Raw genomic sequence first — 15,245 nt, forward strand, 5'->3', positions numbered from 1 at the left:
GTTTTTCACTATTGTTCAATCTGTATACCTACCTTACTCTGTACACCGCCCTGAGTCCCTCGGGAGAAGGGCGGTTTATAAAAATAAATAAATAAATAAATAAATAAATAAATAAATAAATAAATAAATAAATAAATAAATAAATAAATAAATGGGAAAACAAGAAGCTTGGGAAACTGAAAAATATGATCATAAAAGCCAAGTCCAACACAATACCACTGAAAAATAAAGCAAGAAATCCAAGAAGAAACCAGCATGTTTGCACAAAGATCTCTCTGATAAAGTGAAAGACAAAAAGGATAAGTATAAAAAATGGAAAGAGGACATATAACTAAGGCAGAATATCAGCAGATAGCCCGAATCTGCAAAGAGGAAGTCAGGAAAGCCAAGGCTCAGAATGAAAAAAGACTTGCAACAAAAGTCAAAGATAATTTTTAAAAAGTTTCTTTCAACATATAAATAACAAGAAAAAAGTCAAGGAAACAGTTGGTCCACTAAAGAGAGAAGATGGCAAGGAAGTAAAGAGAGAAAGCAGACCTGCTTAATTCCTTCTTTGCATCATTCTTTATGTTAAAAAGAAACTACTGCCAACTACTATCAAAAACATAACTGTAAAAGACAGACTCAAAATAAAAATAAAAATAAACAAGAAAATGGTAAGAGAACAACTGTCTGACCTTGCTGAATATAAATCCCTGGGACCTGACAGATGAGTTCTGAAGGAGTTGGCAAATGTCATCTGAGAACCACTGTACCATACCTTTCAAGAATCCTGGAACTTTGGGGATCTACCAGAGGATTGGGAAAGAGCTGATGGGGTTCCCATCTTAAAAAAAAAGTGGGGGGCAAACAGAGCCAGGAAACTACAGAACAATGAGTCTAACATCAATACCTGGGAAGATACTGGAAAAATAATAAAAAAAAACAGATCTGTGAACATCTAGAAACAAATAAAGTTATAACTAGTACCCAGCATGGGTTTGTTAAAAGCAGATCATGCCAAACCAACCTTACTTCATTCTTTGACAGAGTCAGTAAATTAGTAGACAAGTGAAATGCTGTGACATGTTATACTTAGACTTCAGCAAGGCATTTGACAAAGTAGATCACAACCTATTTCTTGGTAAACTAGAAAAATGTGGGATAGACAGCATCACCACCAGATGGATTTGTAACTGACTGACAAACCATATTCAACAAGTAGTCCTTAATGGTTCTTTATCTACATGGAGGAAAATAAGCAGTGGGGAACCACAAGGCTCTGTCTTAGGCCCAGTATTATTTATTTATTTTATTTTATTAAATTTATATACCGCCCTTTCCCGAAGGACTCAGAGCGGTTTACAGGACATTTAAAACAACCAATACAAAAGTTAAAAACAAATTTAAAAAAAGATTAAATCATCCCTAGAATTAAAAACCCCAGTTAAAAATACAGTTAAAAGTACTCTTCCATATCTTCATAAATGACTTAGATGAGGGAATAGAAGGGGAACTCACAAAATCTGCAGATAACACTAAGCTGGCAGGAAACGTCAACAAGCTTAGGATCCAAAAAGATGTTGACAGACTTGAACAATGGGCCATATCCAACAAAATGAAATTCAACGTGGATAAAAGCAAGGTTTGACACCTGGGTAGGAAAAACCAAAGGTACAAGTACAGATTAGGCGAAACCTGGCTCAAAAACAGCAACTGTGAGAGGGACCTTGGAGTCCTAGTGGATGATCATTTAATATGAGTCAGTAGTGTGCGGCAGCAGCCAAACAAGCTACAATCCTTCGTTGTATAAACAGAGGCATAGAATCAAAATCACATGAAGTATTAGTACCAGTTTATAAATCCTTAGAAAGGCCATACCTGGAATCCTACATCCGGTTTTGGTCACATTACAAAAAAGATGTTGAGACTTTGGGAAAAGTGCAAAGAACAACAACTAAGATGACTTGGGGAAAAACATATGAAAACCGGTTGCAGGATTTGGGAATGGCCAGTCTACAGAAAAGAAAGACTAGGGATGACATGATAGCAGTATTCCAGTATTTGGGGGGCTGCCATAAAGAAGAGGGGGATCGACTTATTTTCCAGAGCACTAGAAGGCAAGACAAGAAACAATACATGGAAGCTAACCAAGGAGAGAAGCAACCTGGAATTAAGGAGAAACTTCCTAACAGTGAGGACAATTAACCAGTGGAACAGAAATTTTTGCCTTTAGAAATCATGGATGCTCCATCAACTAAGATGATCAAAGGCCTGGAGAATAAAACATACGAAGCATGGCTGCAGGACTTGGGTTTGGCTAGTCTAAAAAAAGAAGAAATAGGGGAGACATGATAGCAGAGTTCCAGTATTTGAGGGGCTGCCACAAAGAAGAGAGGAGGTCACCTTATTCACCAAAGCACCAGGAAGCAGGACGAGAAACAACGAATGGAAATTAGTCAAGGAGAGGAGCAACCTGGAATTAAGGAGAAACTTCCTAACAATGAGGTCAGTGAACCAGTGGAACAGCTTGCCTTCAGACATCGTGGGTGCTCCATCACTGGAGATTTTTAAGAAGAGACTAGACAGCCACTTGTCTGAGATGGTATAGGTCCATATAGGGGGACTAGAAGACCTCCAAGATCCCTTCCAGCTCTATTCTATTCTATATGATTTTTCATAAAATTGTAATTATTCTAATTATTCACAGAGTTGATGCACACATACCAGCACCCATGAGTTGTATGTGGCAATTACAGCCCTGGGTGCAGCTGCTGAGAAGCTGCCAAAATGCTGCTGTGCCCTTCGGCCTCGGGGCCTTCACAAAGCGGGGGGGGGAGAAGGGGGGGCTTCCCAAGCTGAGGCTTCTCCTTCAAGTGAAAAGGCTGCCCCGGGAAAGCAGAAGAAGCCGCAGGGGGAGACCTGGATCTACCTGCGGACTTCTGGGGAGCAGAGCTGCTCGACCCCCCCCCTCCCTCGCCGCTCCCTGGAACTGAGAAGGGGCGGCCCTGCCTGCGCGCCCAAGGAAGAGACGCAGCACGAGCCACTCCAGCCTATCCGTCACTCCCGCTATAGAAGCAGGAGGAGCAGCCGAAGCCGCTCAGATTGGCTCCGTCTGCCCGGGCGGAGGGAGGGCAAAGAGGCCCCCGCAACGGCTCCCGGGCAGCTCCGACCCCTGGCCAGCTCCGGGGAAGCGCCGCTTGGCGGCTCGGAAAGGCCACCCGGCGGCCCCTCCGAAGCCTCGCAGAGCCCCGGAGGCCCCTTCCCGGGCGCCTTCGGACTCTCTCCGCGAAGGTTCCGGGCCCGGTTCAGTCGCTTGGCAAGAACGCGGGCAGCGCCGGAGCCACGTTGCAGGCTTCGAGCAGGTGGCCGCGCCGAAGAGCGGCCGGAGCGGATCCGCCTTTGGCCCGCCCCGCAGCCGGGAAACGAGCCGCCCGCCGCCGCCCGCGACGACGGACGGGCTTGGGGCGCGCCTGGAGCCCCCGCCCGGGGCGGACCTCGGGCGCCAGAAGGGCCTTCCCGCCGGTCGGGTACCTCTCCGGTCAGGTCGCCGCCGCCGCCTCGGGCAACTTTTCCTCCGCGCCCACCTATGCCCCGCGGCCGCCGGTCAGAAGCGCCCGGAGCCGCCGAGCAGGAGGAGCCCGGCGAAGTTGGCGAGCAGCTCCCGCGCCGAAAGCCCCGGCTGGCAGGGGCGGGACGGCGGGCGGGCAGAGCCGCCCCGGATGAGGCGCTGGCAAAGGGGGGGCGGGACGGAGGGGGGCGGCCTGGCGAAGTCGAGGAGCAAAGGAGCCCCCCGCAAGCGCCCCTCCGCCCCCTCGGCGGGCCGGGCAGGAGGCGCGGCGCTCGGGCGCTCGCTCATTGGCCGGGAGGGCGGGCGGGACCCTGCGGAGGCGGCCCGCGCTCGCCCGTGGCAGCTGCTGCTGGCTCTGCCCGGTGGGCCGTTGCCAGCCCCGGTTTCAAGGCCGCCGAAGTCTCGCTCCCAAGGCTTCGCCTGCCAGCCCGCCAAAGGCCTCGGCTCCGACAGTCACCGAGCGGCCGAGTTGGAAGGAACCTCGGTCTTCCTCCAACAGCCCCCCCAGCCCAGTCAAATGGCCGTCTACCCTTTTCTTGAAGACCTCCAATGAGGGAGCACCCTGAACCCACATCGTTCTGGTGGTCAGAAAATTTCTCCTTAGTTCTAGATAGGATCTTTCTTTGGTAAGTTTCCATCTGTTATCCCAAAGGTGCTTTTTCAAAAGGCAACTAGACTTTGTTTTTCCCTTAAAGATGTTTTGCTTCTAATCTAAGAAGCTTCTTCAGTTTTGGAAACAGGGCAACCGTGATCTGGATGACTGAGAATCTCCACAGACACTTTCCATCCATTGCTTCATATCCTGCCCTCAGGTGCTTTGGAGAATAGTTGAGCCTGTATTCTCTGTGACAGGAAAACAGTTATCATGTCCTTCCTTTGATAGGCCAGGCCAGGGGTCTTCAAACTTTGCCCTTTTATGACTTGTGGACTTCAACTCCCTGTCAGAAACCATTTTTATCTCATTTCTAACTCCCTCTCTGTGCAAAACCCAAATCTCACCCCCCCCCTTTACTGGATTCTGCCATTCCCAAGGAGGGAAAGAGAAGACAGGGTTGTTAAGAGCCATCTCTATCCCTTAGATGCAATGTTTGTTTATTCAGCCCACCTGGAGGCCATCACCAAAGACCAGGGAAGGAACCCTCTGAACTAGAAAGAACAAAGAAAGGGGGGAGATTCTGGTTTGTATCTCCAAATGGAATAATGTTGCAAATGTTTTGACACCTGAAACTTAATTGATCCAGGACTGACCAAATGGACTGAGGGGAGGGGTTTTTACTCGGGAAAACTTTAAAAGTATCAATCTGTGAGACAGTTTTCAGATCCTGTCTAGATTATCCACTGTCATCTTATGTTTTAGTAAAAGTTCCTGCTTGGACAATCTTGTCTCCAAGAGTTCTTCTTTCCTAAGAGGTGGATTGGGTTAGGGTTCTGACACTCCCAGAATTCCTCAGCAGTATTATCACTTCTCATATTCCTGATGCTATATTTCTGTTCATGCAGCTTAGGACTGTGCTGGCTTTTTTGGAAGCTGCGGCACACTGCTGGCTCCTACCTAGTGGCCGTCCACTAGGACTCCTCAATCCCTCTCCCAATTACTATTGTTTAGCCAGGTGCCACTGTTCTACACCTCTGCATTTTGTTTTTTCCTGCCTAAGTGTAGGACTTTTCTCTCCACTGAATTTCATTTTTTTGGATAAGGCATTCAAGTGTTCAGGTCTGTCAAGATCTTTCTGTATCTTGTGTCTCATTTTCTGAAGGGTTAGCTATTCCCACCAGCTTAGTGTCACCCACAAATTTGATGAGTTTCCATTCTATTCCTTCATCCAAATCATTTATGAAAATGTTACAAAGTACTGGGCCTAAGACAGAATCTTGAGATTCCCGTCTGCATGCTTCCCTCTGTGTAGGTGTAGTAGCGCTACTGAGGACTATCCATTGAGTGTGGTTGGTCAGCCAGTTACAAATGGTAATGCTGTGTATCCTACATTTGTCTATCTTACCATGAAGGTTGTGGTCTACTTGGTCAAAACGCCTTACTGAAATCTTAAGTATATTGTGTCCACAGCATTTCACTGGCCAATAATCACTAGTCATTGTGTCAAAGGACAAAATAAGATTGGTTTGGCATGATCTGTCTTTGACAAATCCATGTTGGCTTCTGGTTATAACTTTGTTTGCTTTTAGGTGTTCGCAGATCAGTTGCTTGATTGCCTTTTCTAGGATCTTCCAGATATTGATGTCGAGCTGATTGGTTCGTGGTTCCCCCCCCCCTTTTTTTGAACATTTAAGTTATTTTTGACACTTGTTGCAAGGCCTTGGCTTTCCTGGCTTCGTTGTTGCAGATTTGGGCTATTTGGTGGTATTCTGCAAATACGTTGCCATGTCGTTGGGCTCCCTCCTCCAGGCGTTCCCGTCGCCGAGGAGCGGAGCGGGGGGGGGGCACTAATGCGACCTTTGCTCGCCCCCGCAACGCCGCCAGCCGGCCCTCGGCGAGCGCTTCTGCCTGGGCCGCCAGCGAGGCCCGTCGGAGCGGGATCGGGAAGCTCGCTTGGCGGGAGAAGCGCCGCATCCCAGCGCAACGGCGGAAGAGGAGAGCGCGGTCTCTGCAGCTGGGGGGAGCGGAGGCCGAAGGGCGGCGGGGGGAGGCGTCACGCGCAGGCCACGCCCACCCCGGCTCCGCAATGGCAAAAACCGTCGCGGTGCGTCACGTGACGCGTTCGAGCTTGACCATCACCGGCCAGCGCTGATGCTACGCTCGCAGTTGCAGCAGCTCTTAAACAGTTGCAGTGCAGGTGTGAAATTAATGCAAGGCAGACCAAGTTTGTTACACTAGAATAGGAAAAACGAAGAAAGCCGTTATTAACTTGAGCCCCGAGCTGCAGTGAAACATCAACCCAAGGAATCTTTGCACTTTCCTGCTTATAAAGATGGGAAATTGGTGAATATAATTGAAGAAAGGAAGACACTAGCAAAAAAAAATGTGGTCTTCCAAAAGGGTGAAACCAAGGGTGCTCACTTGGTTACGTAAAAATGAAAGCTGGCCTTGTCCAGAGAAACATAAAAGCATTTATTTAAAACGTATTGTTTTTAATCAATGTTACTCATTCCATATTTAATATTTTATCTTTGCAGCTGGTTCCTTTCAAAGATGCCTCCAACTGCAGCAGCAGAAGTATTTTGAGGTGGACCAACAGATGAGACTTCACTGGCAGCAGGGCCCCTGTGGGAGACCATGGACAAAATCTGTCTCTAAGGAGTCAAAATGACTTAATGGCACACAATAAGAAATAGGTAACAAATCTGCTGCATTCAGATGTCAGATGCCCCAGGAAACCATGTAAAAGGAGAGGAAATTCTCAACAAAGGAAAAAGTGTTTGCTAGAGAAATTAAGAGAACTTCTCTAAGAAAAAGTATTGGGAATTAAGGATATTGTGTATCTAAATATATTACAATTTTTCATCTCTTCCTTCCTGGCCCCAATTTAGGGCAGTGCAAAAAAGAGAGACCAATACCTCAGAGAATGTTGTCCATAATTAATTTTCCATTATTACATTTCTTTTAAAAATGTTTTTGCAAAATCAAAATATATGTACAATATTTGCCCTCTTAATAAAAAAAATCCTTTTCTTATTCACAAATAGGAGAGTGGCTAGGGAGAGTAATTAATTACAAACCAAGCACCTCCTGGGGGGAAAAGAAATGTTACATCAGCAAACAAAAAACAGCCTTCCTTTTTCCAGTCGAGAAGTATTTTGATTTTCCTCAGGACCATCTTATAGTACAATTGCACTGTGATCCCTTGTTTTTGAGAAGAAATTCCTCTTTTCTGTTTTCCTCTTGCCTAACCTTGTTTTCCAAACTTCGATGGAGTTTTGTAAGGGCTGGACTTCTGCACGTGCTCAGACAAGTAGTGTCTGCAACAGAGGCAGCCCTTCCTGTGGGCCACGCCCACAGCACCATTTCTCCACAACAACCCTGCACGGGCATGTGGGTGGCCTCGTCTCCCAGAGTTCCCTCAGCGAGGGCTTCCCGCTCGGCCTCCCGGTCCTGGCCCAGCGCTTCCCTCACTCTAGCTACTCCACCAGGCCAGCTCACCCCTCACTTAGTTTACAGAAAATACAAGTACGGTGACTGAGTGGTTAGCTGTCTTTTGTTCTCTACTGCTCCACGGACAAGGTCACAATCCCCTTCTATTCCTCCTGCACCTTCCACTACTGCATCCACTGGGGGGGGCAGATTCTGGAGGGATCCAGGAAGAGGGAAAAGATGCAGCAGGTGGATAGCCGGTGCCTCAAGCCTAGACTGCTCCTGGCGGCCTCTGCCCCATCTGTAGCACAGCAAAGGCGATCTTCAAGATGGAAAAGGGACCAGCTGATCAGGCCTGGGTAGGAAGTTACTGTGTGTATTCCCTTCTGTCACTGGGTGTTACGGTGGGCCCTCCCTGATGCCTGTATGCCTCTAATTCTCTCTTGACTTCAGGAGGAACTGGCAAGTGGTCTGGGAGATACGAGCAGCTTATTTTTCTGTTCTGATTTTGCAAAGCACCTCTCTCAGCCCCAGCTCGGAGCGCTAAATCCTACGCAGCCTCCTAGAGAGCAGCAGAGAACACAGAAACTCCCTCTTCTGCCATCTAATGGTCACTGGGATTTTTGCAGGCCAGACTGACTTCCTTTCTACCTACCTACCCCCCAGTTGCCTCAGTCTAAGGGGGGAGGCGTTAGGCAGCTGAGCTCCCTCACTTAGGGAGAGACTTGCCTGATGACCCAAAGGGATCCACCCAGCTGCTGATCAGCCGTGGGGGTGACTTTCTGCCTCTCCGCCACACACAGGTATTTCCGTACTTGAAAAGAGGAACGATTGGAAGGCCTCTCTGCTCTCGGGCCCGCCCCATTTCTGAAGGGGCATCCACATCAGGGAATGTTAGCTTGCCAGGCTGTCTGCAATGGGTGAAAGGGCAGAAGCAGCCTGGAGGAGCCAAGAGAATTAAAGTCAAGGATGATTTCAGGCCGGGCTCTCTGTAAAATGGAGGCAAATCCACTGTGGGGCCCAGACCCACCTGGGCACTCAAATGCAGATCTGCTGGGAGCAGGCAGGCAGGCAGGCGGAGGGGCTGCTGTGCCAATCTCAGGGAGCTTTGGAGCAGCTTCCAGGAGACCTTGACCTCTGCCCCCTGGAAAGGCCAGGCTCCTGCCCCACATGCAGCCCCTTGGCACCTTTTGCAGACGATCTGAGGAAACCAGATGTGGCTCAGTGCTGAAGAAGGCTCCCTGAAGTATGCTTGGAAGGGAAAGCGGCCTCGTGGCCTAGACGTGGCCCGTGGATCTCCCCAAAGTCTGAAAGGCAGAGAGATTCCTCCTTTGTGGCAACTCCCCAGAGCTTGGGAGGAAGCTAAATGCTGGAGAGATCCTTGCCGGGGCTCTGTGCACATCTGTGGCATCCATGCGGACGGCCTCTGTTCTATTTGACACTAACCCTCTCTAGCAGCCTCTTCTCCGAGCAGAAGCTCTTCCAGCTCTGAGGGCCACAGGGTGGATGGAAACCCTTTTGCCAGCAGGATGAGCCATAATGCAAAGGCTTTGGGTTAGCTCGGAGGGCGGCAGCAGCACCAGGAACCGGCAGGGCCTGAGGAAGCCAACCTTTGCTGGGCCAGGCTGGGTGTGTGACTAGCAGAGGCTCCTGGGAGCCACAGGGCCCATTCTGGCAGCCAGCTCAGACAGGCTCCCAGGACCGATGGAGGAGAGAGTCACACAACAGAGGGAGAGGCAGCAGTGGGGCCCGTGGGGTGCAGCCCACCTCTCTCCAGTCCCAGCTTCACAACAGGCTCAGGAAGAACCCCAGCAGGCCTGGGGATGCTCACACGGTCACCAGGTGGGCTCTTTCCTCTGGGTCATAAAGGGGCCCACTCACATTTAGGACAACTTCTGTTGGTCCACAACCCACCGCCATGGTGGACGCTGGGACTTGCAGAAGCCCCCCCCCAAAGTTCCTAAGCCAAGGGCTCCCCTTGCAATGTCCTCCTGTGCCTCCCAAACCCCACCATCTCTTCTCGTATCCTACCCAAGGATCAGACACCACCAAGCCCATCTTCCACACCTCAGAAGGCTTGGTAGTGTAGCCACTTCTGGCCATGCCATTGGGTCCTGCCTGCCTTCCCCAGAGGCTTCGTGGTTTCCTGCAAACGTGCCTCAATATCCAGCGTTCGGCTCTTCCGTGTCAGGGAACAGGTGAGAGAAGCAGCTGTGCCTTCCCCACCGTGTGCCCCTCATGCACTCTGCCCCATGGACTGGGGAGTGGGCCACAGAGGCGCTCTTCTCGGTGCTGGATGAAGAACAGTCTTGTTTCCCTTGGAGGCCCAGAGACGGGCCGGGGCTGCCCTCAGGGACAGAAGCTCCTGCCAGTGTGGGCATCACTGCACCCCCTCCTCCTCCACATAGGTCGAAGGGAACCAGCCGATCTGCAAGAAATCACGACAGAACGTGAGGATGGAGGGGCAGCCCGGATGGAGTACGGGACCAGGCCAGGGGGGCTTCTATGACTGAGGGGGCTTGAGAGAGCAGGCCCGGCACTGGCCTGGTGCTCAGCTGGATGCATCGCCACTCCTTGTCTGGATGCCCCCTCCCCAATTCAGAAAGTAAAGTGACCGGCCGTGCACCTTCCAGGGGCCACTTACTCGGCCATTGGCCTCTCCCTTCCACCAGCCTTGATCCCCGCCGATCCGGCTGTAGATCTTCACCACGTCCCCTTCCTGCAGGGAAAGCTCCCGCATGTCCCGGGCAGCAAAGTTGTACCTCGCCACTGCAGTCCCGATGGCCCGAGGAGTGAAGACTGGGGGGAGGGGGGGAGATAAAAAGGAAGAAGAGTGAAAAAGCTTCCCGTGGCATGACCTGTCCATGTCCCAAGTCAGGCAAGAGCAACGTCGGGACGTTCCGCGACTTCCAGCCTTTTTTTCTTTCTGGCTAAAATGTGGTGGTCCAAGTTCTACCTGGGCACCTCTTTAGCCTTTCTGGCCGCAAGGAGCCTTTCTCAGCTGCCCTTAAGCTGCCCTGCCAAGGTTGGACTAGGAGCTGGCGGATGATCTGCCAGGTCCTTTCTTAGACGACCAGCAGGTGTCGCTGTCCTTCAGCAAACGGATGGGAGCCTTTGCATGCACATAGATATGATTCATCTACTGTATATATTATATGGAGAGACAGAGAGAGAACTATATCTACCTGACCAAAAAGGAGTGGAGGGATTCTGAGAAGTGAAGTGGTGGCCCTGAGGACTGAGAAAGGAAAAATTGTAGGAAGCACAGGCAGCTGCAGAAAAGAAGTTAGAGGGAAATGGAGGCAGCAGGAGAAAGGGGAGGGGGAAGACATTATTAAAGGGGGACATTGATGAAACGGGAGAAATCAGCAAGGCAGGGCAAAGGCCCCCCGCAAACCACATGGCTCTTCACTCTTTGACCTAATGGGCAGACAGAGCTGGTCTGCGTGGCTGGCCAGCCAGCCACTCGACCCCCTGTGCCCCCGGGCAGTCTCTCCCACCACCGCCTGCCCAGGCAAAGACCCCACTGTGGCCTGACGTTCGCAGAGGGAGCCAGGCTCTCTCCTGTTCGGACGGGAGTAAGCAAAACATCATCCTGGGGGGCCCCTACAGGGCCAGGGAAGGCGCCAGAGGAGCAGGCCCAGCAGACTCAGCACGCAGGAAGGATTTTGCCCTTTTCCTTAAAGCACCAAATGGCGGGTTGCTTTCAGAGGCAGCTGCCCAGGCAAGTGCCAGCTGGACCGTGGAGCGTGGCTCAGGGCAAGTGGGCAGCATCTGAAAGAACCACCGAGGATGTTTGGAAGCCCCCCTGCCCAGAAAGCCCGGATGCAGGATCGGTGTCAGCCACAGACTTTCTCCTCCTCATCAAAATAAGCTTTGGAGAATCACACAGGACCACCCAGCAATCCTGGCCCGAGTCATAAAAAACTGGTTCATTCGGTCATGCAGAGGCCACTTGCTTGTCCACACTCAGACCGGCCCCTTCATCACTCACCCCTCACCCAGGGAAGGGGGAGGCCTTTGTGGTCAGTTGGGGAGCCTGCACAAATTTGGTGCTTGCATGAGAGCACAATGGAGGAGGGGGAATTCCTGCTTTCTCCTGGGTGGGGGAGCTATTTACTTTCTCCCAAGCACGGCTCAGATATCTGGCAAAACCCCACCCCCTTCCCAAGCAACTCCAATGTTTTTTTCATAAAGTCCGATTCGTTAAATTGTTTTGTTTCAGCCTCAGGACAGTTTTAGAATTTCTTTGGCATTTCTGCAGATAAGCTTCCCAAGAGGAATGTGGGGGCATTGCTGTCTCTTTCTCAGCCCCTCCTGGCTGGGGGGGGGGTCTGCTGGGGGGTGGAAAGGAAGAGGTTTGTTGGAAATACATCCCTCCAACCCATTGATCAAAAAGCCAATCCTGGTTAGACTGGACCCATTGCCCTACTGGGCTGAGCCACAATGGCGGCCGCTCTGGGTGAAAAGGCATGGGGCCCTGGGGGAGGCTTTGAAAGGTTGGGGGGCCTGGGAGTCCCATCCCCATAGCAAGAGTCTTTCCACTGTGGGGCTTCTTGGCTGGCAGCCAGATCTCAGGCCAACCGGAGAGCAACCAGCTCGTGGGGATTGTGCAAGCAAAGGGGGGGGCTCCTTTTGCAAGCTCTCCACCTGTTCTGTGACCCCCAGCAGGCAGAGACAGCCCTTACCCGGTGATCGAACTAAGGTTCTCAAGGCAGAGCGTTCCCGGGATTTGTACGGATACTTTAAGGTTGTGTCCAGCTGTTTGAAGCTCTCCTTCAGAGAATGGCCTTGGTAGTAGTCCACCAATTCCTGCAGAAGACAAGTCAAAGCCAATGAGCCCCTTGAAGCCCCCAGGAAGGTCAGGTTCAAGGCAAGACTTATTTTTCCCAGAATACCATACCAAGAGGCTTTCAAATTTTTTTGCTTCTGTGATGTGGATCCAGTTATCTTTCTCAACAACTTTAATATGCTTGACTTCATCATTAAACCTGCAAGGGAGAGGGCAGAGGCTTCAGATCATTGCAGGGTTGTTTCCTACCGAAAAGCCCAGCCCACCATCACCCTCCAGATTTGCCCCGTGGGGAGAGGCTGGCAAAGAGTTGGGCCTAAACTGGCCGGACTTTAATAGCCAAAGGTCCCATCTGGTGTGGGTGCCCCATATGCTGAAATGCTGGAGGCCCAATTGAAGGCTTCCTCCACCTGGGGGCCAAGCACCCCCCACCCCTTGGGGGCTTAAGATGTGAATGTGCCTCCCAAGGAGGACCGCGATGCAGACTAATTTTGGACCAGTTATTGGAAGCAGAAAAGTTATCTCTGCTAAACTCTAAAAACAAGAACTCTCCTTCAGCAAGTCCAAATGAAAGAGGTTTGCAAGGCATGCCAGGCCAGTTGGAAAGGGGTGCTTGTCCCAGGACCACCCCTTAAGCTATGGGAAACTCTTTGGAATATGAAGACAGGAAAGGTCTGGAAGCTAGCTGGGGTCCAGCAGGGCTGTGTGAACCCATCTCCTGTTCTTTGGAAGAGATCCTGTGTGCCCCCCCCCCAGGGATGGGAGAAACTGCCCTTAGCCAGCCACTGACTTGATGCTGATGGCAAAACGCTCGGCCTCTGCTGGCCTCTCCCGGATCAGGTAGGTCCCACTGACATGCTGCTTCAGGAGGTTGTCTGTCTGCTGCCTCTCCATGTTGCCTGCAAACCTAAAATCCACCCTCTGGGTTAGGAAAGATTCCCCCTTAGATCCCTCAGATGTCCCTTGGATGTTCTGAAGCTGCAGCAGCCTGCAGGGAGGCCCCTGATGCAGAGAGAGGAGTTGGGAAGGTGGGCTCAGCCTCAGAGGCAGAAGCAGCCGCCTCCCCCCCTCAGCAGCCGGGTATCCCTGGCCCCGCAGGGCTTTGGGGATGGCTCCAAAATAAGGTCTGGCATGGCGGAGCCCTTGGAGGCACCGATGTCTTTCCTCATCAGGTCGGGAAAGGTCTGCTAGCCAGCTCAGGGTGCCCAGATCAACCCTGAGCTGCAGAAATTCTCTTCCATCGATGACCCTTCGTTATAGGGCTCCGTATCTCAGCCCTGCCTTGCTCACAAACCCCCAGAGTTGGAATGGAAGGCCTGAATCCAACCCATAATTCATGCAGTAATTCAGTCCCTCCTTCAGGGGACAGCCCCCCCCATCCCTCCAAATCACTGAATTTACTGTCCAGCTGGTCTTAGGAGATTCTCCTATCACTGCCTGCACTCTGTGACCAGAGAGAACCAGTTTTTTTCCTCCAGTGTGACGTATTTCAGAAGCTCCGTTCCCCCCATCCCTTAATTTCTCTCTTCTCAAGGCTCAACCTCCCCACATGATGCCTACTTAATGCCCTTCTCTGACTCTAAGTTCTCTGAATACTTTTTGAAGCTCAGCACACAGAACTGGGTAGCACCAATGAGCGGAGATCTGACCAAGAAGCAACTCTGGAGTTACTCCTTCATGGGATCCGTAGTGCTACAGATGGAGCCCAGCACTGGGTTTGCCTTTTTTTTCTTTTTTTTTTACAGCCACATCACACAGTTGGCTCATATTTAATTTTCAATAAACTATCATTCCAGGATTGTTTCATCAATAACATATTGAACCAACTACATCCAATATTTCTCCATTTAATTTTTCTTTCCTAGCTAGTAATTTGGTATCCATCTCTGTTAAATTATATCCTCTTAATTTCAGCCATTCTTTAAGCTAGCAAAATCAATTAAAATTTTATTTCCGTTCTGAATCAGCTACAAATGGTATGATCAGAATCATGCATCCGATCATGAAGGGAAGGCCCAGGCTGAACCTCGCCTCCGCTGGTAATCTCCTTGGAAGTGGTGAGGAACCAACAAGGGACGTCCTTGGGAGGAGCTGCGTCTCGTGCCAGAATCCCCCCGGAGCCCTCAGTCTTCCCCGTCACAGCTCCCGCTACTCCAATCCCCTCAGCCACTTGTTCTTCTCCAGCTCCCCTCAATCTGAAATCGTGCACCTCTACAAATTTGGGGAGCAGTGACAGCCTGTCCTATGGCTCCAGGTTGTGACTTCAGGCAACACCAGATTGTGGCTTCAAGCAACAACTTCCAGAAGTGGTTCAACCCCAAAACGACGAGGAAGCCACTTCAAGTTCAGGATTCTTCTGTCCTCTGCTGTCATGTACCTCACAGCAATAATCCCTCCCCGCCCCCCCCCTTTGGATGAAGAGGCAACAGCACATCAAAAGTTACAAGAGGCTCTGACGCAAAGGAAGCCTTTCCAGCATCCTTTGAGGGAAAAAGCTATTTTATTCTTTTTGAACAAGACTTGGGGGAAAAAAGCCCTACAATCTGTGGGCCATGAGGGGTTTGCAACTGGGCCGTGGAAATGGCCGGCGAGCACAAGCGTGCTCCATTTGCGTGAGGGGCAGGTGCACCTACAAGCTGCTTGCATAAAGGGCGTTGCGCGCACAGGCTTGCCGGCCGCTTGCACAGAACCCCCCACCCCCAGAGACATTGTGGAACAGGACAGAGAGGGATTTTTTTCAGAAGCTTTTTTTCCTTTTCATAGGTGCAACTGGGAAAGTTTTAGAAAACCAAGGAAGGATTCCACAAATATGACTCTCCAAATTTGGGGAGCTCTTCCAAGGAACATTGACAATGGGGCTTGGAGAGAGACTATTC

General features: G+C 50.8%; 3 protein-coding genes across 8 annotated transcripts in view; 1 reads left to right on the forward strand and 2 right to left on the reverse strand.

The window, feature by feature from the left end:
• Positions 1-3,718, reverse strand: part of SARDH (sarcosine dehydrogenase) — a 73,164-nt gene extending 69,446 nt beyond the window's left edge. Inside the window, exons 1-2 of one of the 2 annotated variants that reach the window (XM_083375288.1) lie at positions 3,514-3,661; positions 1,501-1,633 (exon numbers count right to left, since the gene is read on the reverse strand). In XM_083375288.1, the coding sequence (XP_083231414.1) occupies positions 1,501-1,587 (87 nt within the window). In that variant the 5' untranslated portion in view covers positions 1,588-1,633; positions 3,514-3,661. Of the gene's footprint in view, positions 1-1,500; positions 1,634-3,513 lie in introns of both variants that reach the window. The other variant, XM_083375289.1, reaches the window with a different exon arrangement.
• LOC310647541 (uncharacterized protein) lies at positions 2,715-6,543 on the forward strand (the record flags this gene model as incomplete). The annotated part of the gene is made up of 3 exons (XM_083374859.1): positions 2,715-2,718; positions 3,055-6,265; positions 6,318-6,543. 2 exons carry the CDS (start codon positions 2,715-2,717, stop codon positions 4,101-4,103), a joined length of 1,053 nt encoding a protein of 350 aa, XP_083230985.1. The 3' UTR covers positions 4,104-6,265; positions 6,318-6,543.
• VAV2 (vav guanine nucleotide exchange factor 2) overlaps positions 6,370-15,245 on the reverse strand; it is a 108,709-nt gene continuing 99,833 nt past the window's right edge. For 2 of the 5 annotated variants that reach the window (XM_083375292.1, XM_083375295.1), the window contains 5 exons: positions 13,160-13,276; positions 12,481-12,568; positions 12,266-12,389; positions 10,222-10,376; positions 6,370-10,005 (listed from right to left, as the gene is read on the reverse strand). In XM_083375292.1, the coding sequence (XP_083231418.1) occupies positions 9,958-10,005; positions 10,222-10,376; positions 12,266-12,389; positions 12,481-12,568; positions 13,160-13,276 (532 nt within the window). In that variant the 3' untranslated portion in view covers positions 6,370-9,957. Of the gene's footprint in view, positions 10,006-10,221; positions 10,377-10,762; positions 10,850-12,265; positions 12,390-12,480; positions 12,569-13,159; positions 13,277-15,245 lie in introns of all 5 variants that reach the window. The other 3 variants (XM_083375291.1, XM_083375293.1, XM_083375294.1) reach the window with 3 other exon arrangements.

This window comes from Vipera ursinii, assembly GCF_947247035.1.
Source record: "Vipera ursinii genome assembly, chromosome: 16".
NCBI lineage: Eukaryota > Metazoa > Chordata > Lepidosauria > Squamata > Viperidae > Vipera > Vipera ursinii.